At 39.4% G+C, this 22552-nt stretch overlaps 1 protein-coding gene across 1 annotated transcript; it reads right to left on the bottom strand.

Moving 5' to 3' along the window:
* Positions 1–5138: 5138 nt before the first annotated feature.
* PPBP (pro-platelet basic protein) lies at positions 5139–6769 on the bottom strand. Its single transcript, XM_027544732.1, has 3 exons — positions 6552–6769; positions 6074–6209; positions 5139–5948 (listed from the first exon to the last, which is right to left on the bottom strand). Exons 1-3 carry the CDS (start codon positions 6670–6672, stop codon positions 5846–5848), a joined length of 360 nt encoding a protein of 119 aa, XP_027400533.1. The 5' UTR covers positions 6673–6769; the 3' UTR covers positions 5139–5845.
* Between the last annotated feature and the right edge of the window lie 15783 nt (positions 6770–22552).

The raw sequence follows: 22552 nt of genomic DNA, 5'->3' as shown, positions 1-22552 counted from the left end.
TTCAAGGGATTAGACACAGTGCCTGAAGAACTATGGATGGAGGTTCATGATATTGTCCAGGAGGCTGTGATCAAAATCATCCTCAAGAAAAAGAAATGCAAAAAGGCAAAATAGTTGTTTGAGGAGGACTTAAAAATAGCTGAGAAAAGAAGAGAAGTGAAAGGCAAAGGAGAAAAGGAAAGATATATCCATCTGAATGTGGAGTTCTAAAGAATAGCAAGGAAAGATAAGAAAAACTTCCTAAGTGAAGAAATAGAAAGGAAAACAATAGAAAGAAATAGAGGAAATGCAAAGAAATAGAAGAAAACAATAGAATGGGAAAGACTAGAGATCTCTTCATGAAAATTAGAGATAACAAGGGAACATTTCATGCAAAGATGGGCACAATAAAGGACAGAAATGGTAGGAACCTAACAAAAGCAGAAGATATTAAGAAGAGGTGGCAAGAATACATAGAAGAATTATACAAAATAAGATCTTAATGACCCAGATAGCCATGATGCTGTGACCAGTCACCTAGAGCTAGACATCCTGGACTGCAAAGTCAAGGCATCACTATGAACAAAGCTAGTGGAGGTGATGGAATTCCAGTTGAGCTATTTCACATCCTCAAAGATGATGCTGTGAAAGTGTTGCACTCAATATGCCAGAAAATTTGGAAAATTCAGCAGGGGCCACGGGACTGGAAGAAGTCGGTTTTCTTTCCAATCCCAAAGAAAGGCAATGCCAAAGAATGTTCAAACTACTGCACAGTTGAGCTCATTTCACATGCTAACAAAATAATGCTCAAAATTTTCCAAGAAAGGTTTCAACAGTAAGAGAACTGAGAACTCCCAGATGTATAAGCTGGATTTAGAAAAGGCAGAGGAACCAGAGATCAAATTGCCAATATCCATTGGATCATAGAAAAAGCAAGAGAATTCCAGAAAAGCATCTACTTTGCTTCATTGACTATGCCAAAGGCTTTGACTGTGTAGATCACAACAACCTGTGGAAAATTTTTCAAGAGATGGGAATATCAGACCACCTTACTTGCTTCCTGAGAAATCTGTATGCAGGTCAAGAAGCAGCAGTTAGAACTGGACATGGAAAAACTGACTGGTTCCAAATTGGGAAAGGAGTACCTCAAAACAGTATATTGTCACCTTCCTTATTTAATTTATATGCAGAATACATCATGCATAATGCCAGACTAAATGAAGCACAAGCTGGGATCAAGATTGCTGGGAGAAATATCAATAACCTCAGATATGCAGATGACACCACCCTTATGGCAGAAAGAGAAGTGGAACTAAAGAGTCTCTAGATGAAAGTAAAAGAGGAGAGTGAAAAAGCTGGCTTAAAACTCAACATTCAAAAAATGAAAATCATGGCATCCAGTCCCATCACTTCATGGAAAATAAATGGGGAAAAAATGGAAACTGAGAGACTTTATTTTCTTGGGCTCCAAAATCACTGCAGATAGTGCCTGCAGCTATGAAATTAAAAGACACTTGCTCCTTGGAAGAAAAGCTATGACCAACTTAGATAGCATATTAAAAAGCAGAGACATTACTTTGCTGACAAAGTTTCGTCTAGTCAAAGCTATGGTTTTTCACATGTATAGATGTGAGAGTTGGACCATAAAGAAAGCTGAGTGCCAAAGAATTGGTACTTTTGAACTGTGGTGTTGGAGAAGACTCTTGAGAGTCCGTTCAACAGCAAGGAGATCAAACCAGTTAATCCTAAAGGAAATCAGTCCTGAATATTCATTGGAAGGACTGATGTTGAAGCTGAAGCTCCAATACTTTGGCCAGCTGAAGCAAAGAACTGACTCATTGGAAAAGACCCTGATGCTGGGAAAGATCGAAGACAGGAGGAGAAGGAGACCCGAGAGAATGAGATGGTTGGATGTTATCACCGACTCAATGAACATGAGTTTAAGCAAGCTCCGGGAGTTGGTGATGGACAGGGAAGCCTGGTGTGCTGCAGTCCATGGGGTTGCAAAGAGTTAGACACGACTGAGCGACTAAACTGAACTGAGTTCAGGCAGGGCTCCTGACTTAGAGAATGAGAAATATGTGGCCTCTCATCTTCTATGTGGGCAGGGCCCAGCCTCCTCCCTTCAGCCTTCTTGCTATTTTTGTCTTGGGGTATCAGTCCACAGAAAACAAACTCTAACTGTTTGCTCCAGGGCTTTTCTATCTCCTGCCTCAAGACCATCTTCCCTTCCCTTAGAAAGAATGACTTTGGTTTTGATTAGGGAAAAACACACCCTCATCTCAAAGCCAGAGGCTCTCTGTCATACTGATTAACTGTGGTGAACGGCCTTGGAAGCCCACTGCATGGACCAAGCTGACCTCTTAAGGCTCAGCAGGACCTGACCTCTGCAGGGATGTGCGCTTGAATTCCTAGACCTGGAATGTGCTTTCTCTTACTCTCTCTCTTACTCTCTCATCTAGCTAAGTTCTACTCATATTTCTAATGTCAGCTGAAATATTACCTCCCCAGAGGGATCTTCCCTGACAGCTAAGCAATTCATGTTCCCTTTTGTTGTCATGTAGCACCCACTGCTTCTCCTGTTTGTCACAGCTCGTATAAACACACACACGTGATACTCACACAAGACATGCATATATATTTAAATGTGTTTAAAATGGTTTCTCTTCCTAGATGAAAAGTTCCATGAGCTGTGAGATAGTATTGTCTATCACTATTCTAACTCCCTGTTAAAAGGAAAAGTGAAGTGTTTTTTGCTCCGTCATGTCAAATTCTTTGAGACCCCCCTGGACTATAGCCCACCAGGCTCCTCTGTCCATGGGATTCTCCAGGCAGGCATACTAGAGTGGGTTGCCTTTCTCTTCTCCAGCTCCCTGGTAGGGAATCAATATAAAGCACTGCATTAGTGAAGATGATGAATGTTGAAAACGATAATGATGAGGCTTTGACATATTCAAGTGCCATTTCTTTGTGCAGTAGGAGCATACCTCTATACGAACGTGTGGTTGTAATGATTTGTCAGCCTGTCTGCATCTCCCACCAGACAGTTATCTCTTCAAGGACAATTCTCCATAACTTATAGGTCTTTGAATACCCAGCATCTTCACAATGGCTAGTACAGCATGTGGTGTAAGTCATATGTATTTATGGAACTGAAACTTGAGATCCCATTTGGGTTAGCACAGAGGGAATGGATAGAAGAGTGTTTAGCATACGGATGGGCAACATACTGGATTTGTACAATCTGACCCCCAGGTTTCAATATGTGCAGTGTAAAGAAACTCAGGGAGTAATGGCAGTTAACTCATTCTTTCTCTGCATCTAAATAGAATAATTCAATATGTGCACACAAAAATAAAAGACATATGCACAGTGAAGAGGTATTAGCATAGTGTAAAAACTGTGTCATGTCCCAGAAGGTGGCCCTCCTGGATTTCAGTAGGAGATCCTAGAGAAATGAATGAGTTGCTGAGCTATTTTAAATTATTGGTGAAAAACTGATGACTGTGAGTGCTTTATTTATTAAATGTTTATTTATGTGTATTATTTGTTAACTATTATTTAATAAATGTGTTTATTTTGTACACAAAACATTTAAGGCATTAAATCTATAATGATGAGAACATAATAAAAAGAAACCTAATAATGCATAGACTGTGAACTAAATGCTTCATACATGGGTGCTCCCTAAACTCCATGTGCAGGTTGGGATAGATGAGCTGATGTCTTCTATAATAATCATAGGATGTTTAGTATGCTATTTATGTATCAAGTCTTATTTTCTGTGTCAATACCATTATGTGAAACATAATATAATCTCTTCATTAGAGAAAGAAAAATCAAGCAAAGTGTTAAGATGTTGTGGTTAATAGCACAGTTTCAAATCACCCCTCTGTCACCTATTTAGTTATTAGATTCTGAGGCAAATTTCCTAATTTCTTTGAACTTCGATTTTCTTCTCTGTAGCACTGCTGCTGCTGCTGCTGCTGCTAAGTCGCTTCAGTCGTGTCCGACTCTGTGCGACCACATAGATGGCAGCCCACCAGGCTGCCCCATTCCTGGGATTCTCCAGGCAAGAACACTGGAGTGGGTCGCCATTTCCTTCGCCAATGCATGAAAGTGAAAAGTGAAAGTGAAGTCGCTCAGTTGTGTCCGACTCTTAGAGACCCCATGGACTGCAACCTACCAGGCTCCTCCATCCATGGAATTTTCCAGGCAGGAGTACTGGAGTGGGTTGCCTTTGCCTTCTCCCTGTAGCACTGGGGATGCTAATTATAATAATAATAAATACTAACATTGGCCTATGGATTATTGTGTGACATGGATTATTTTCAGCACTTTGAATTTATTAGCTCTTAATTTTCACATCAACTCCATGAGATAAGCAATATTATTATGCCATTTTAGAAATGAAGAAACAAGGCACGGAGAGTTTATGCAATCTGACCAAAGTTACACAGCTAGTAAGTGGTGGACTAAGTTACCCCGTTATTCTGTCTTTAGAGGATGTGCTCTTAACCACATCATAGCTATATTGTAAGAATTATATAATTCTTTACAATTATTTAATTATAATGCATGCAAAACAATTATTTTATCTGGCATATTAATATTGTTATTAATATTATAATATTAATAGCTGTTAATAAAGTTTTGCTATTACTATAGTACATTAAAAACAGCACAAATCATAAACTAGTGAATTTTGTTGTTCATATTGTTAAATACCAAAGTTTTTAAAAAAGATGTCTTTTCCCCCTAACAATTCTGTTAAAAGTAATAATATAAGACAACAAAGCAATAATAAGTTTGATTTTATGTTAATATTTCTGTAAGAATAGTATATTTTAAGGGATTAGAGTGAAAGAAATTCTGTTGATTATAAAATAATAATTATAGTCTGGTAAAGTTTAAATCCTCTCTTGTCCTTATTTGCAAGGCTGATTCTAATACAGAAAATGTAACCATGTAGATATTAAGTAAACAAAAATGTACAAACATGTTGGGATAAAACATTCAACACCAAGGAGAATCTGCTGTTATTATTGAAAATATTGTATCACTGAAGATATATATGATATCATATGTCATCACATATTGTTTGCTCTACTGGTATTAAATGTGTCTACTTTAAAGTAAATAACCACTGCTCACAAAACTCACATTCTACAATTTTATTATTGTTAGGATTTGAAGGCTAAAGTAAACACTGGAAAAATCTTTCAGCTAATGTTTTGAAACAAGACATCCTAGGACTAACACAATGAAAAATCTATTAAATATCTAAATGTATTAATAAACATTTATTCAGCAAGTGCTCCATGCTGGGCTCTGTGTGGTTTCTAATATCACTGACCGTTACGGAATCATCATGGTCATGTCCAGTCTATCAGTATAGTGGAGCACAATAAGTTAAGACAAATGGTTTTGGAAAGAAACTTTTAAAGAAAGAAATGCAAAACACATTACCACACTTAGCCAAGAGTTAGGGAGTAAAACATATATTGTATTTTGAAACAAGCCTTGGTTACTTTCCTTTTTATTAATTTTTAAAATGTTTATACTATTTTAAAAGGTTACTTTCCATTTAGAGTTATTACAAAATATTGGTTATATTCCTCCTGTTATACAATACATCCTTGAGACTGTCTTACACCCTAGCCATGCTTAATTTTATCTTCTCCCTGTCATCTATTAACCAGCCATCTCAGAGCAAATTGTGACTTTTTGAGACAGAATGGAAAACATATCCAAAGTTTAATACGGTATGACTAGGTATCCTGGATAAATAAGAACTCTAGAAAGCCAAGATTTCAACTTCTGTTCTTCTTGGGAGATAAAAAGGTTTGACAGAAAGTGAAAAAGATTAAGCAGCTAACCCACCATCTTCCAATATTTTCTGGACTATTTTCTTGATTCGGGGGCCTTCCGGATTCAGGCAGATTTTCTTCCCATTCTTCAACTCGGCTCTGCAAGAGAGAGTAGAGTTATCTGTGAGCATCCTGGCCATCATCAGAAGGGATCCAGCAGTGGTGGTAGGGAGGAGGATGGAGGGCTTCCTTAGGGTGGCAATACTAGAGAAGCAGAGACTTACATTACTTCGACTTTGTTGCAGTGGGGTCCTGCCCTGTTGACCTCCAAACTTTGGATGTTACTGGAAGGAATGCCAGAGATGGTCTTCACACACAAGCAGCGAAGTTCAATATGTAGAAATCTCTCTTTACTGCTAACTAGGGCAGAAGATACGATTCTTTTTTTTTTTAGAAGATATGATTCTATTAGTGGTCATAATTATCTCCTAGATCTTATATATTGATGAGTACCTCCTTCGCAACGCCATTGTGAATATGATCGACCTGTCAACCTTTACTAAAGCACCGAGCAGAATTCTTGGCACAGGTCAAGTGCCCACAGAGTGCAGCATCTCCATTTGTAATTATTCATATAGTGCCCTTCTCTAGTCCCAGGGGCACTAAGGCAGTCCCTCCCCCAGACACAGCTGCAGCAGAAGCAGCCTCAGGTTAGGAGAAGCAGAGAGTCTACTATTCACCTCTCCCTAAAGTTTCTCTTACGTTTTCCATTGGTGGAGGGAACCAGCATCACCAGGAGCAGTGACATCAGCAGCAACACCTGTAGGACAGGAAGCGGGCTGGGCACGGTATATGAGGAGGTGGCGTCAGGTCTGAGGCTCATGGTGGAAAAGACTTGTGTTAGAGTTGTTCCCAGGAGGGTGAACTTCTGCTCAGGAGTCTACAGCTAAGTGGTTTTCACAGTTGCCTGATGTCTTTTATACACCCTGCCTCAAGGCCAGTAAGGAGAAAAAGGATAGGGATAGGGGAAGTGAGGGTGTGTGGTAACACAAGTGTAAGAGTGGTCAAGTTGTGCCCAACACAGATAAATGCCAGGCAAGTCAAATTCCTGCTAAATTTCATTTGCTGCATCCCTGCACATGCTCACCCCCCTTTCTCAATATCCATCTCCCTTACACATATTTAGGCAAGAACTAGACTGAAATATTACATATATTTTCTCTGAATAATTATGTAATACACCCTGCCTTTCCTATAATGCAATTCAGAGGCCTTATAGACATTTTAGGTGTATCTGAAAGCATAAAAATGTGGCCCTTGGAAAAGAGAATTATCTTCCCTTTCCAGTTGCCAAGGAAAGCAGAGGTTACTATCTTGGTTGTTGATAAGTGCTGGGATTCATTAGGAGTATGTGGATAAAATAGGAGCCAATTATTATCAAAACAACTTTATGTATTAGTTTATGGATCCTTTCTGTCTTCCAAATGTATTATCTTTTATAATTTCATCCAGAAACTAGAAGCAAACTCATCCTCCCTTGTATTATAAAATAAACTTCTTACTTTTTTCTATCATCTGAGTCCACTTAATCTAACAGAGAAATGTATGATACAATTCACTGTAAAAGATTTATAAACTGTAGATAAAATATACAAGTTCCTCTTCATCATTGCTCCACATTCTGGGTCTCCAGTGGTAACCATTGGTAAAAATTTGGCATTAGTTTTCTATTCTATCTACATTTATATATATACACATATACATAGATCCACATATATAATACATAAAGATATACATATAGAGAGATAGACATAGATCATTTTTTATACAGTTGGAGTTATACAGCTTTTGTTCTATAAAATTATGTCTTCATCATCCTTTCATGTTACCTCAATGTCATTTTTCTCCATTCTTTTCAATGTCTGCATAATGTTCTATAGATAAGCAATTGTCATCCACCCTCTGTCCTACTGGCAACCTTGTAGGTGTTTCTGGTTTTGCACTTATGGATTGCAGTAAGATCTTTATTAAAGTCTCAAACTCTAATTAAGGATCTTGATCTCAAACCCCACGTGATATGGACAAAGCCTGGCAAATGTACAGGAGGGGGCCCACACATCATATACTGGCTGGTGTACGCTGTCATCTGGATCTCTGACTCATCTATAAGATTGCTTCCTCAACAGGACTATACACTTGGTTTTGGGTTTGTTTGTTTGTTTTTTTTTTTTTTTAAGGTTTTAAAAAATGACATTTCTTAAAATTTCAGTTCAGTTCAGTTGCTCAGTTGTGCCTGACTCTTTTCGACCCCATAGATTGTAGCACGCAAGGCCTCCCTGTCCATCACCAACTCCCAGAGCTTACTCAAACTCATGTCCATTCGGTTGGTGATGCTATCCAACCATCTCATCCTCTGTCGTCCCCTTCTCCTCCCAGCATCAGGGTCTTTTCCACTGAGTCAGTTCTTTGCATCAGGTGGCCAAAGTATTGGACCTTCAGCTTCAGCATCAGTCCTTCCAGTGAATATTCAGGACTGATTTCCTTTAGGATAGACTGATTGGCTCTCCTTGCTGTCCAAGGGACTCTCAAGAGTCTTCTCCAACACCACAGTTCAAAAGCATCAATTTTTGGCTCTGAACTTTCTTTATGGTCCAACTCTCACATCCACACATGAATACTGGAAAAACCATAGGTTTGACTAGATGGACCTTTGTTGGCAAAGTAATGTCTCTGCTTTTTAATATGCTGTTTAGGTTGGTCATAACTTTTCTTCCAAGGAGCAAGCGTCTTTTAATTTCATGGCTGCAGGCCATGCCACTGTCTGCAGTGATTTTGGAGCCCCCCAAAATAAAGTCAGCCACTGTTTCCATTCTTTCCCCATCTATTTGCCATGAAGTGATGGGACCAGATGCCATGATTTTCATTTTTTGAATGTTGAGTTTTAAGCCAGCTTTTTTACTCTCCTCTTTCACTTTCATCAAGAGGCTCTTTAGTTCTTCTCTTGCTGCCATAAGGGTGGTGTCATCTGCATATTTGAGGTTATTGATATTTCTCCCGCCAGTCCTTACTCCAGCTTGGGCTTCATCCAGTCCAGCATTTCTCATGATGTACTCTGCATATAAGTTAAATAAGCAGGGTGACATACAGCCTTGATGTACTCCTTTCCTGTTTTGGAACCAGTCTGTTGTTTCATGTCCAGTTCTAACTGTTGCTTCTTGACCTGCATATAGATTTCTCAGGAGGCAGGTCAGGTGGTCTGGTATTCCCATCTCTAAGAATTTTCTACAGTTTGTTATGATCCACACAATCAAAGTCTTTGGAGTAGTCAATGAAGCAGAGGTAAATGTTTTTCTGGAACTCTCTTGCTGTTTCAATGATCCAACAGATGCTGGCAATTTGATCTCTGGTTCCTTTGCCTTTTCTAAATCCAGCTTGAACATCTGGAAGTTCACAGTTCATGTACTGTTGAAGCCTGGCTTGAAGAACTTTGAGTATTACTTTGCTAGTGTGTGAGATGAGTGCAATTGTGTGGTAGTTTGAGCATTCTTTGGCATTGCCTTTCTTTGGGATTGGGAAGAAAATTGACTTTCTAGTTCTGTGGCCACTGCTGAGTTTTCTAAATTTGCTGGCATATTGAGTGCAGCACTTTCACAGCATCATTTTTTAGGATTTGAAATAACTCAACTGTAATTCCATCACCCACAACTAGCTTTGTTCATAGTGATCTTTCCTAAGGCCCACTTGGCTTTGCATTCCAGGATGTCTGGCTCTAGATGAGTGATCACATCATCGTGGTTATCTGGGTCATGAAGGTCTTTTTTGTATAGTTCTTCTGTGTATTATTGCCACCTCTTCTTAATATCTTCTGCTTCTGTTAGGGCCATACATTTCTTAAACGTTAACATGTACATAATAGGCAACTAAAAAACACAAGAAATAGAAAACAGTCATCCGTAATCACAAGCAGCTTACCGCTTGATACTAAGCATCCATTTTTATGTAAATAAGATCATGCAGTTATGTATCATGCTTTCTCACACATCATGAATACTTACCATTTCACTATCCCACAGCTATATGAGTATTTTGATAACCAAGAATATACTATACCAACTCAGTGCGGGAAAAAAATGCAATCCTGCTTTAGCAATAAATATTTCATAAGAGACAAAAATAGCAACAGCTCTCTGCTGCTGCTGCTGCTGCTAAGTCGCTTCAGTCGTGTTCAACTCTGTGCGACCCCATAGACGGCAGCCCACCAGGCTCCCCCCGTTCCTGGGATTCTCCAGGCAAGAACACTGGAGTGCGTTGCCATTTCCTTCTCCAATGCATGGAAGTGAAAAGTGAAAGTGAAGTCTCTCAGTCGTGTCCGACTCTTAGCGACCCCATGGACTAGATAAAGATATTGGTAGAGTTATGATTAAAATACTACATTCCCTTAGTGCTCAATTAAAAATGGGACACAGAGCAACAGAGTACACGAAGTATAATGCTTCTAAGAGGATTCATTATCCACGCTAAACTATTAAAGTATTAGCGAGGAAGTATGTTTCCATTGAATTTCTTAACAAAATGTTCCTGTGATACAGCCTAGAGATGTACACGCATCAGCGGTTATCATCTAAATACAAGTATGACACACCCATATACATCCCTCCTTTTATACTTCCTTCTGCTCATCTGCTGCCAACCTAATGAACAAGTCCCGACATACATTTCTTAGAGATGGTTTAACAATTCCATATCTAAATGATTTATTTTTATCAATTATAGCAAATATATTTGGACTTCCCTGGTGGCCCAGAGGTTAAGATTCTGCTCTCCAAATGTAGGGGCCAAGAGTTCAATCCATGGTCAAGGAAGATCCTGCATGCCTCATGACATGCCAAATATATATATATATATACATGGGCTTTCCAGGTGGCTGAGACGGTAAAGCATCTACCTACAGTGCGGGAGACCCAGGTTCGATCCCTGGGTCAGGAAGATCCTCTGGAGAAGGAAATGGCAACCCACTCCAGTACTCTTGCCTGGAAAATCCCGTGGACGGAGGAGCATGGTAGGCTGCAGTTCATGGGGTCGCAAAGAGTCGGACACGACTGAGCGACTTCACTTTCACTTTTCACTTTTCCAGGTGGTACTAGTGGTAAAGAATCTGCCTGCCAATGCAGGAGACACAGACAGGGGTTCAGTCCCTGGGTTGGGAAGATCCCCTGGAGAAGGACATGGCAACTCACTCCAGTATTCTTGCCTGGAGATTCACCATGGGCAGAGGAGCCTGGCGGGCTACAGTCCATGGGGTCCAACAGAGTCCAACGTGACTAAAGCAACTTAGCATGTGTGTGTATATATATATATTTGAAGTGAAAGTTGCTCAGTCATATCCAACTCTTTGTGATCCCATGAACTATACAGTCCATGAAATTCTCCAGGCCAAAATACTGGCGTGGGAAGCCATTCCCTCCTTCAGGGGATCTTCCCAACCCAGGGATCGAACCCAGGTCTCCTGCATTGCAGGCGATTCTTTATCAGCTGAGCTATATATATGTATATATAATATACATTATATATATATAATTATACATTATATGCATCATATAAATAATATATATAAATATATATATATATACACATATATATTTTGTTTAGTCGCTGAGTTGTGTCTGACTGTGACCCCATGGATTGCAGCCCGCCAGGCTCCTCTGTCCATGGTAATTCTCCAGGTAAGAAACAAAGATATTTACAAATTGATTAATTCATTAGCTCTACTTTTTATCATACACTGTCACCTCAGGATATCTAAAAATCTTAGATGTTGCAAAATAATGAACCTTGTCCACAATAAACATAGGTAGGTACTTTACAAAAATGAACATATAAATCTATGGTTACAACCTAAAACTGTCTTCGAGATATGGAAACGTTAGCCAGGAACCCTTCCCTTCACCTTTCCTCTTACCTCTCCTCCAGCATTCTGGGGGACAGCACTATATCTAGCTCCAAGAGGTGATTAACAGAGACACCCCCAGAAAACTTGGGCTTCTCTGGTAACTCAGCTAGTTAAGAATTTGACTGCAATACAGGAGACCCTGCTTCAATTCCTGGGTTGGGAAGATCCCCTGGAAAAGGGAATGGCTACCCACTTCAGTATTCTGACCTGGAGAATTCCATGGACTGTGTAGTCCATAGGGTTACAGACAGTCGGACATGACTGAATGACTTTCACTTTCACTCCCAGAAAATACAGCCCTTCCTAAAAATTAAGGAAAGGGTATCAGTTAAGGGGTTATTTTACTACCTCTGCTTTTAATATACTTTGGGCATTCAGTCATTTCAGTCGCTCAGTTGTGTCCGACTCTTTGTGACCCCATGAATTGCAGCACGCCACCAATTCCTGGAATTCACTCAGACTCACGTCCATCGAGTCAGTGATGCTATCCAGCCATCTCATCCTCTGTCATCCCCTTCTCCTCCTGCCCCCAATCCCACCCAGCATCAGAGTCTTTTCCAATGAGTCAACTCTTCGCATGAGGTGGCCAAAGTACTGGAATTTCAGCCTTAGCATCATTCCTTCCAAAGAAATCCCAGGGCTGATCTCCTTCAGAATGGACTGGTTGGATCTCCTTGCAGTCCAAGGGACTCTCAAGAGTCTTCTCCAACACCACAGTTCAAAAGCATCAATTCTTTGGCGCTCAGCCTTCTTCACAGTCCAACTCTCACATCCATACATCACCACTGGAAAAACCATAGCCTTGACTAGCCAGACTTTTGTTGGCAAAGTTGTCTCTGCTTTTGAATATGCTATCTAGATTGGTCATAACTTTTCTTCCAAGGAGTAAGCGTCTTTTAATTTCATGGCTGCAATCACCATCTGCAGTGATTTTGGAGCCCCAAAAAATAAAGTCTGACACTGTTTCCACTGTTTCCCCATTGATTTCCCATGAAGTGATGGGACCAGATGCTATGATCTTCGTTTTCTGAATGTTGAGCTTTAAGCCCACTTTTTCACTCTCCACTTTCACTTTCATCAAGAGGCTTTTGAGTTCCTCTTCACTTTCTGCCATAAGGGCATTAGGGCTTACTTATTTTTTAATTCACAGCAGTATTAACTAAAACGCACAAGTAGAATAATGATTACATAATCTGAATGTGTGTGATTCCTGAGCACTGACTGACCCTTCTCTGTCCATGTGGAATGCAGAGGCATGTGGAAGGTTTCTTTGAATGCCTCATGTATCCTGTAGTGTGTAGGATAACGCACTGTACCGTAGGTCATAGCTAAATAGTGTTCGTGAATAAATCAGCTATTCTCATTAAAGGAAAGTTTCTCTTTCCTTTCTGATCATTCACAGTTCTCAAACTAGACTTCACATGAACCCCAAGTGCAAGTGGTATAAAAAAGTGATTTGGGAGGCTGGGAAGAAAGGATGGACCCCCCAGACACAGGTCATCTTCCTCTTACAGCTTTGTAGAAATCTTACATAATATTTAAGCCTCCTATTTTCCTTTCTGCTTATTTATTTATACCTTCAAAATTCTAGAAGGAAGTCTTAAAATGTTAAGTGTATCAAATTACCTTTTATCATAAAAATGACTATGTAAATAATTTTTCCAACTTTAAAAAAAATTTTAAGCCACTTTTTCCTGTTTATCAGTTCCTGACTATGTCTGTTTAAGTTCTTAGTTCCTGCTTTACTATGTATTCCTTATTTTTCTCCACCCTAATAGTTTTCTTCTTATAACTTGCAGTCTAGCAGTAGAACATATTAAATTAACATGACTTCCCCCCTTTTAGTCTAAAATTCATAGTCTAGCAGGTAAACTAGAGGAAAATTCATAATCTAGCAGGTAAACTCAAGGAAAATCTTAAACTGAAAATTAGTATTCTTGTAAGAAGGACCATGTGAAGTGAATTACAGAGAGAATTTCAACAGGAAACAGGACAAGGGGAATAAATTTCCTTCTAGTTCTTCCTGAGTGATGACTGTATAACCTTTCCCCATTATTGTGATTAAAATGTTGCAATATTCACAAATACTGTGAATTAAAAATAAGACACAAAGCAACGGAGTACACAGAGTATAATGCTTCTAAGAGGATTCATTATCCGATCTAAACTGTTAAAGCAGTAGCAAGAAAGTATGTTTTCAGTGAATTACTTAACAATATATTTCTATAGTACAGTCAAGAGACGTGAACGCATCAATGTGCCTGCATTGACTCACAAATCAGATCTATCTGTATTCAAATGTAAGTTCAAAACCATTTCCAGAGTAAGACATAAAAAGTTTTGGCATTATTCATAATCTCTTTCTTTTTCTGTCCTTCTCATCTCTTCCCTCCACTACACATGCTGTTTACTCTTCTTTTTAGTTTTAGTGCTTCCCTGGTGGCTCAGAGGGTAAAGAGTCTGCCTGCAGTTACAGGATACCTGGATTTGATCCCTGGGTCGGGAAGATCCCCTAGAGAAGGAAATGGCAACCCACTCCAGTATTCTTGCCTGGAGAATCCCATGGACAGAGGAACCTGCTGGGCTATGCTCCATGGGGTCGCAAAGAGTCAGACACACCTGAGCGACTTCATTTTCTTTTTTTCTTTTCCTCCTCTTACGAACACTAACCACATTTCCTTTCTGGTTCGCTTCGATTAGTCACAAGTTCCTAATCCTTTGGGGGAAACTATATGGAATGTCTTCTGAGCTAACAATGCTACTTGAGTTATTTGATACCAGGAAAGAGGTAGCGTATAGCAGAGGATCATCAACTCATTGTCTTAATCAACAAGTGTATTTTGTCACAAAAGACACATTGTCAGCAAGGTTTGTGAGGCAGGATGAACGTATTTCTTGAGTCACTAAAATTTCACAAGCCTATTAGTCAGCATTTGAGGTAAAATGCTTTTTGCTAGTTTTCATTTATTCAATAAATATTAAGTATCTGCTATGTGCCAGGCAAAAAAATGAGACCTCAAATATTTGTGCAAAGCAATGGGATGTAAATACTAATTTTCTCCTACTACGATGCACTACTCCTGCTACTATTGCTAACTGTCCTTACTGTCGTGTGCATAACTTTTTTGATTTCCGTGAAGAGAAACCTAATACTGACACTAATAAGTGGACTGTACAGAAATGGGTAAAAAAAAATTTTAAATCAGTTATTTAAGCAAAAGAAATTAGCTTATACAAAGTTACAATTTAAAAGAATGCTAGAAAATTAGTGTCAGAGCTTCTTCTGTTTAAAAATAATTTGACAGCTTTTTATGAAACATACTTTGTCACCCTGTTTTTTTTGTGTGTGTGTGTGGTAACTTACTTTATCTCTTTTTCCTTTAAGTCATTGTATTATAAATAGCAGTGTCATTCAGGAAATTAGCAAGCTTTCTAAGACTAAAAGCAGAACTTATCTGTTAGCTATTTTAAAAGAAAATGTCTAAAGATACTGGAGGGACATCAGCCTTTAAAATTAAGACATATGTTATTTCTGCTTTATGCAGACTGTTTTAAACTGACATCTCCCAAGTATGAAGGGAATAAGCTATCACCTGCAAATTAGTAATAAAACAATTGATATAGAAGATCTTAGAAATGATAAAATGGAGAGTCAGTTTGTTAAAGCACTTTAATCAATAAGTTGAAATACTAGCCAACAAAATATTTCCTATAAGTGCTGAAATCTAATATGTTTTCTGTATAACTTTAAGTGGACAAAAGTGATCCAGACCTCAAATGTTCTTGTTTTGGTCAACTAAGATGTGTCTGACTCTTTTGCAACCGCATGGACTATAGCTCAGCAGGCTCCTCTGTCCTTGGGATTTTCTAGGCAAGAATACTAAAGTGGGTTTGCATTTCCTTCTCCAGGGGATCTTCCTAGCCCAGGAATCAAGCCCACATCTTCTGCACTGGCAGGACTTTTTTTTTTTTTTTTTTACCACTGAACCACCAGGGAAGACTTGACTTCAAATACTCTGGCACTAATTTAATTGTGCCACGACCCAGGGGTGGTGAGACATGGGGTAGGAGTGGAGGGAGAGGGGAAAGAAGAAGTTGGAGGCGGAATATCTTCCTGGGTGCTATTACACAAGAACATTGCAAAGTTCTGCAGGCATGTGGATTTTTAATGATGTTGATTGTGGCCATTTGTTGAACATTAGATGCATGATGATCATTTTTCAATCCTCTTTTGCTATATAACAGGCCATTCCAAAACTTAGTGGCTTACAACAAGTCTGTCATTTCTGATAATTCTGCGTGCTAATGAGAGGTCGAAGAGCTGACTCATTGGAAAGGAGCCTGCTGCTGGGAAAAACTGTGGAAGAAAGAGGGAAAGACCAAAGAAGAAGGGGGTGGCAGAGGATAAAATGGTTAGACAGCATCACTAACCCAATGGCTTCCCAGGTGGTGCAGTTGGTAAAGATTCTGCCTGCTCAGTGCAGGAGACAGAGATGCGGGTTCAATCCCTTGGTTGGGAATATCCCCTGGAGGATGAGATGGCAACTCAATCCAGTATTTTTACCTGAAAAATCCAATGGACAGAGGAGTCTGGCAAGCTACAGTCCATAGGATTGCAGAGCCTGACAGGATGGAGCATGCGTGTACCCTGCACCAAGTCAATGGACATGAACTTGAGCAAACTCCAGGAGATTAGTGGAGGACAGCAAAACCTGGAAGGCTTCAGTCCCTGGGATCCAGAGTCTGACATGACTTAGTGACTGAACAGCAACAACGAGAAGTACTTCTGCTTTCATCTTGCCTGAGTACACTTGAGTGGGGGTGGTCAGAGGGCAACTGGAAGGGCTGAAAAGTCCAAAATGGCCTCATTCACCCGGAAGGTGGTTCGTCCTGGCGACTGACTGAGATTTCTGCTTCAGCACCTGGGTCCTCCTGTTCCTCCTCCTATAAGTAGTATCATGATATTTCTCAGGAATAAATGAAGGAAGAAGGAAGGAAGGGAGTGGGAGAGAGAAATGAGGGAAGAGAAGAGTAGGAAAGGGAGAGGAAGGAGAAACAAAGAAATGAAAGACAAGAATGCGACTTCCTTGGTGGTGCAGTGGTTAGGAATCCACCTTCCAACGCAGGGAACTCGAGTTCAATTCCTGATGGGGGAACTAAGATCCCACATGCCAAGGGATAACTAAGCCCACTTGCTGGAATTGCTGAGTCCGTGTGCTTCAACAAGAGAAGCCAGTGCACCTCAGTGAACACCCAGCACAGCCAAAACACAAAGAAAAAGAACAAGAGCTTCCACTCTCCTCCCCTTCCCATTCCCTCTCCTTTCTTCTCCTCTTCCTCCTTCTCCTTCCTCATGAAGAACGGCCAGCATGCCTTTTCAGGATCCTCTGAATGGCGCACCATGGCTTTTTTCCGTATCTGTGGTGGCCCCAGATAGCACGAAACAAACATCATCTCTGGGTTCAGCTCACCGCTTGAGGATATTGTCTTGCCCAAAGCTATGCCCACTCAACACAGGTAGCCCACATCAAATGGCTGGCCAATGCGGGTATTCAGGGGTCTGTCTGCCTGCCACAATTCAGAATAACTCTACAAGGCCATCCCAGCTCCAGAGCTTCTCATAAGCTCCCCCTGAATCTCCTGTTACAGCGGCAGTTCTCCATCTACCCACTGCTGCTTCCTTACTTGCTAAGAGATGTTACTTTTTAGAGCAGTCCTAAATACATTTCCCGCAGGTAGATCTCCTCTCAGAGTTTGATTCTAGGCAATGCCACTTAAGATGCTATTTTTCTCTTTAAAAATAATCTAGTTTCTTTTCATGCAACTTTCAAGAGAAGCTTTGTCAGAGAAAACTGAGTATCTTTGCTGCCAAAGGACCTTAACTAAGGTTGAGAGCTTCTCATCTTTGTTATCCTGGCATCATAAGATCCCGTACAAGGTCTGGTATGAAACAAGATTATCAATAAATGTCAATACTGATGATTCATTGATTTATCAATGATAAACATGGGTAAACATTCAATATGGATGAATGTTTATAGAAGGGAAATACATCATACATTTTTTTGATGTTGTCACATCATCGACAGAAAATATGTAGCATTGTTTTCAGAGGATTTCTGAGAAAGACTGGTGGAAAAAAATAAGATTTCTTAAAGCACTAAAAATTAATCATTCACACACATGTAGAAAGGATAGTAATAAATATGAAAAAAAATTTAAAAATTTAGCTTTCAGTTTTCTCACTTAAAGAGGAATTTGAGTTAGGAGACTCGAGAAAGGAACTACATTTATCAAAAAACGACTTTGTTCCTGGTTAGTCCTTATTGCCTGAGAGATAGATATTATTGTACTGATTTTACAGATGAGAAGACTGAGGGATGTAGAGGTTAAATAAATTGCCAAAGTCACATAGCTAAAAATACAAACTAGACTTGAGATACAATTGTTTTGACTTTGCTCTTTATCACAAACTACAAAGGAATATCGCTGGTCTCTCTTACTGGGAATGAATCAAATCAACTATTTTTCTCTTTGTCAAATCTGAGAAGTGGGTCAGAAATAATCATCATACATTTATGTGGTAGTGGAAACACATCCATTAAGAAAATGGATTTTTCAGAGGGTGGGGGATGTTCTTCCAATTTCTCAATATTTAAGAAATTGGAATCTATAGGCTTTGTAGATGTGAAGTTTTGAAATTAACTCTGTTTCTCTGTGTCATTATTTCACTCTACATATTTGAAGTATGAGCAATCCTTTTCAGGAATATATTATTAATTTTTCTGACTAAAAGCCACCAAGGACCATCAGTCAAAATCAGAATCACATGCATGCTCCTTGTCTTCCGTGACTTAGTCAGTGAGGCAAGCTGAAATCCCCAGATGCTTCTGCTGCCTGGTAAATTTCTTAGTGTGTAACATCCAGGAAAGAGTTAGAAGTTATGAACAACATGAGAATTAACCACAACAACTCTTTTCCTTATGCAAGAATTAAAACTATGATAGATAAACTAAACCACTAGTCATATTTTATCATAGATCTTGTCATATCTTCAGGAATTGAAAGATTATGTGAATGTGACACACCCAGAGGCAAACAAGAAAATCTGGTAGAATGAACAGCATTGATTGTACACTGAAAATTGTCTGGATTGGGGGAGTAACATACAGTACATTTTATCTGAGCATTTGTTCAATTCCCAGTGATTTCATATATGACAGTGAATTTCAGAGGGATAACAGAGTGAACATAGTATGTAGAGACTTGAAGGAAATATAAGGTATATCCTTAAAAGACAAATATTAGATTAATTTCCCCTGAATCTGTTCCAGTATTCTTGCCTGGAGAATCCAATGGACAGAGGAACCTGGAGGGCTCCAGTCCACGGGCTCGCAAAGAGTCGGACGTGACTAAGCATCTGAGCATGTGCACGTGTTATTTTTGATCTTGCTAGTGTCTTTGATTGTCTTTGTCTTTGATTTTGCTGGTGGCAGGATCAAAAGTAGCATCAGGGTTGATGAATAGTAGCTGTCACTGAGGTTCTTGTGTAGATTATACTTTGGTAATATACTGTGATCAATTTTATTTGTAGAACGGCCAGTTATGGCAAGCCCATAACAAATACAACTTCAAGAATATTGCAGTGAGGTTGTCTATGATCTACAAGCAAACTAAACTTTTAAATCTTGCTTCCGAGGAAAAAAGATCTTGAATTATGATAAAGAAGTACTTAGTAATGTTTATTTCTTCACATAGCTTGTGTTTTATCCATTCAAAAGGCATTTAATACACTTTCATTGGCCATTATCAAGCACCTAATGAGTATTTTGGAGCTGATATAATAGATGAGGGATTGTTTAAAAGACTGAAATTTATAATTCAAACTTTTATAGTGACCTGGTTTGAGTTTTTAGTGTTTCCTTAGTATAAAGATATAAATCATGGGTTTAAAGGAAAATTGCTATTTGAGAGAGCAATAAAATACTACAGAAGTTTAATTTTTTTTTAATTTGAGGTATTTTGTGCTTTTTAATATTGCTGAAAAAATTTGTCAACAAATTCGTCTCTTTGAATCTACTCTAGGTGCTATCATATCTTTGTATCTCTGCTTGCCTTACACACACTCTATTATATAGATATATTAATATGTAATCATAGAACATCTGTTAATCTAGTTGATATTTTATATATATGGAGAGAGATGAAAAGATATAGAATTACTTAGGTGAAATATGGGTATGTTAATAATACATTAGTATACACTATTAAACATACATACATGTTAATATAAGCATCAGTTCAGTTCAGTTCAGTTGCTCAGTTGTGTCTGACTCTTTGCGACCCCATGAATCCCAGCATGCCAGGCCTCCCTGTCCATCACCAACTCCCGGAGTTTACACAGACTCATGTCCATCGAGTCGGTAATGCCATCCAGCCATCTCATCCTCTGTCGTCCCCTTCACCTCCTGTCCCCAATCCCTCCCAGCATCAGAGTCTTTTCCAATTAGTCAACTCTTCACATGAAGTGGCCAAAGTATTGGTGTTTCAGCTTCAGCATCAGTCCTTTCAATGAACATCCAGGACTGATCTCCTTTAGGATGGACTGGTTGGATCTCCTTGCAGTCCAAGGGACTCTCAAGAGTCTTCTCCAACACCACAGTTCAAAAGCATCAATTCTTCAGCATTCAGCTTTCTTCACAGTCCAACTCTCATATCCATACATGACCACTGGAAAAACCATAGCCTTGACTAGATGGACCTTAGTTGGCAAAATAATGTTTCTGCTTTTGAATATGCTATTTAGGTTGGTTGTAACTTTCCTTCCAAGGAGTAAGCGTCTTTTAATTTCATGGCTGCAATCACCATCTGCAGTGATTTTGGACCCCCCAAAAATAAAGTCTGATACTGTTTCCACTGTTTCCCCATCCATTTCCCATGAAGTGATGGGACCAGAAGCCATGATGTTAGTTTTCTGAATGTGGAGTTTAAGCCAACTTTTTCACTCTCCTCTTTCACTTTCATCAAGAGGCTTTTTAGTTCCTCTTCACTTTCTGCCATAAGGGTGGTGTCATCTGCATATCTGAGGTTATTGATATTTCTTCTGGAAATCTTGATTCCATCTTGTACTTCTTCCAGCCCCGGGTTTCTCATGATGTACTCTGCATATAAGTTAAATAAGCAGGTGACAATATACAGCCTTGACATACTCCTTTTCCTATTTGGAACCAGTCTGTTGTTCCATGTCCAGTTCTAACTGTTGCTTCCTGACTTGCATATAAGTTTCTCAAGAGGCAGGTCAGGTGGTCTGGTATTCCCATCTCTTTCAGAATTTTCCACAGTTTATTGTGATCCACACAGTCAAAGCCTTTGGCATATATAACATATTAATATAACATATTAATATAAGCATATATAACATACTAATCCAATTAGAGTTTGTGTGTATGTATACTAATTGGATTAGTTGCTCTCTTTTTGTTTTCTTGCTTTTCCTCAGAATGAGCTATTTATGTTAAATTGCTCTTTCCATACCAGCGAGACAGTGGGATTTGCTTAGGTCGCTAACCTGTTTAAGCCCAATGTGTTACTGTGTGTTAGTCACTGTCTTAAGAACAGAAGCGAATATGATAAATGTAGTCCTCCCCTTACGAAGTTTACAGTGAAGTTGGAATGCTGCTGCTGCTGCTGCTGCTGCATCGCTTCAGTCGTGTCCGACTCTGTGCGACCCCATAGACGGCAGCCCACTAGACTCCTCTGTCCCTGGGATTCTCCAGGCAAGAACACTGGAGTGGGTTGCCATTTCCTTCTCCAATGCATGAAAGTGAAAAGTGAAAGGGAAGTCGCCCAGTCGTGCTTGACTCTTAGCGACCCCATGGACTGCAGCCCACCAGGCTCCTCCGTCCATGGGACTTTCCAGGCAAGAGTACCGGAGTGGGGTGCCATGTGTATAGTCTCCATAGGCTCTACAGTCCTGTTGGTGACAAAATGTTATGAAGGAAAAGAACAGTCATATGACAGGATATAAAAGGGGCTTTAATCTAAGTGGGAGAGAAGGGTCAGAGAGGCCTTAAGTGACAGGTAAACTGCCTTTGGAAAAAGGACGGGAGTTAGTCAGGTGAAAGTGAGTGTTCTGTGTTATAGGTTGAAAGGACTATGCTTACCAAAGCTCTCGTTGGATTATTTGTAGACAAGAAAGGGAAAAGGGTAAAGGAATTACAGTTTATTTAGCACTTACAATGAGCCAGGTGATTGATTTTAGGATACTATCTACAACCTGAGTTTCAAGATAACTTATTTAATTAAGTCAATCTGTATCAGGTATTGAAGATACAGAGATGAATGAAATGTGGGAGATGCTCTGGGAGAACTCTAGTAGAGTAGGGTAAAAATCCTTTTAAGCAACTAAAAGCAATGCAATATTGGCTATTCCCGTGAATTCAGATACTTAGAAGACACTATGGGAACATCAAAATGGAAACCATAAATTCTGCTGGTAGTGCCAAGGAAAACTTGAAGGAAAAAATGAAGGAAGTATTGTTTGAATAGAGCTTTGAAGGGTGAATAAGCTTCCTTCTATAGAGAGAAAAATATGAAGGCCTTTCCAGGGACAGGTCCTACCAAAGGCATAGACCTGGAAGGAACATGCCCAGTAGGGAAACTAAATTCTTGACTGCAATTATGCTACGGAAAAATGACTTTGAGGTAGTAATCAGGAGTCATAAGACAGAACCTGATTTGTCATGCTTTGCAACTTGTATTTCATGTTTAGGAAACAGGGAGTCAGTAAAGGATTTAGGGTAAGGAAGTCTCA

This window comes from Bos indicus x Bos taurus, chromosome 6, assembly GCF_003369695.1.
Source record: "Bos indicus x Bos taurus breed Angus x Brahman F1 hybrid chromosome 6, Bos_hybrid_MaternalHap_v2.0, whole genome shotgun sequence".
NCBI lineage: Eukaryota > Metazoa > Chordata > Mammalia > Artiodactyla > Bovidae > Bos > Bos indicus x Bos taurus.
The sequence above is the reverse complement of the archived record's forward strand: the minus strand, read 5'-3'. Positions and strand labels throughout refer to the sequence as shown.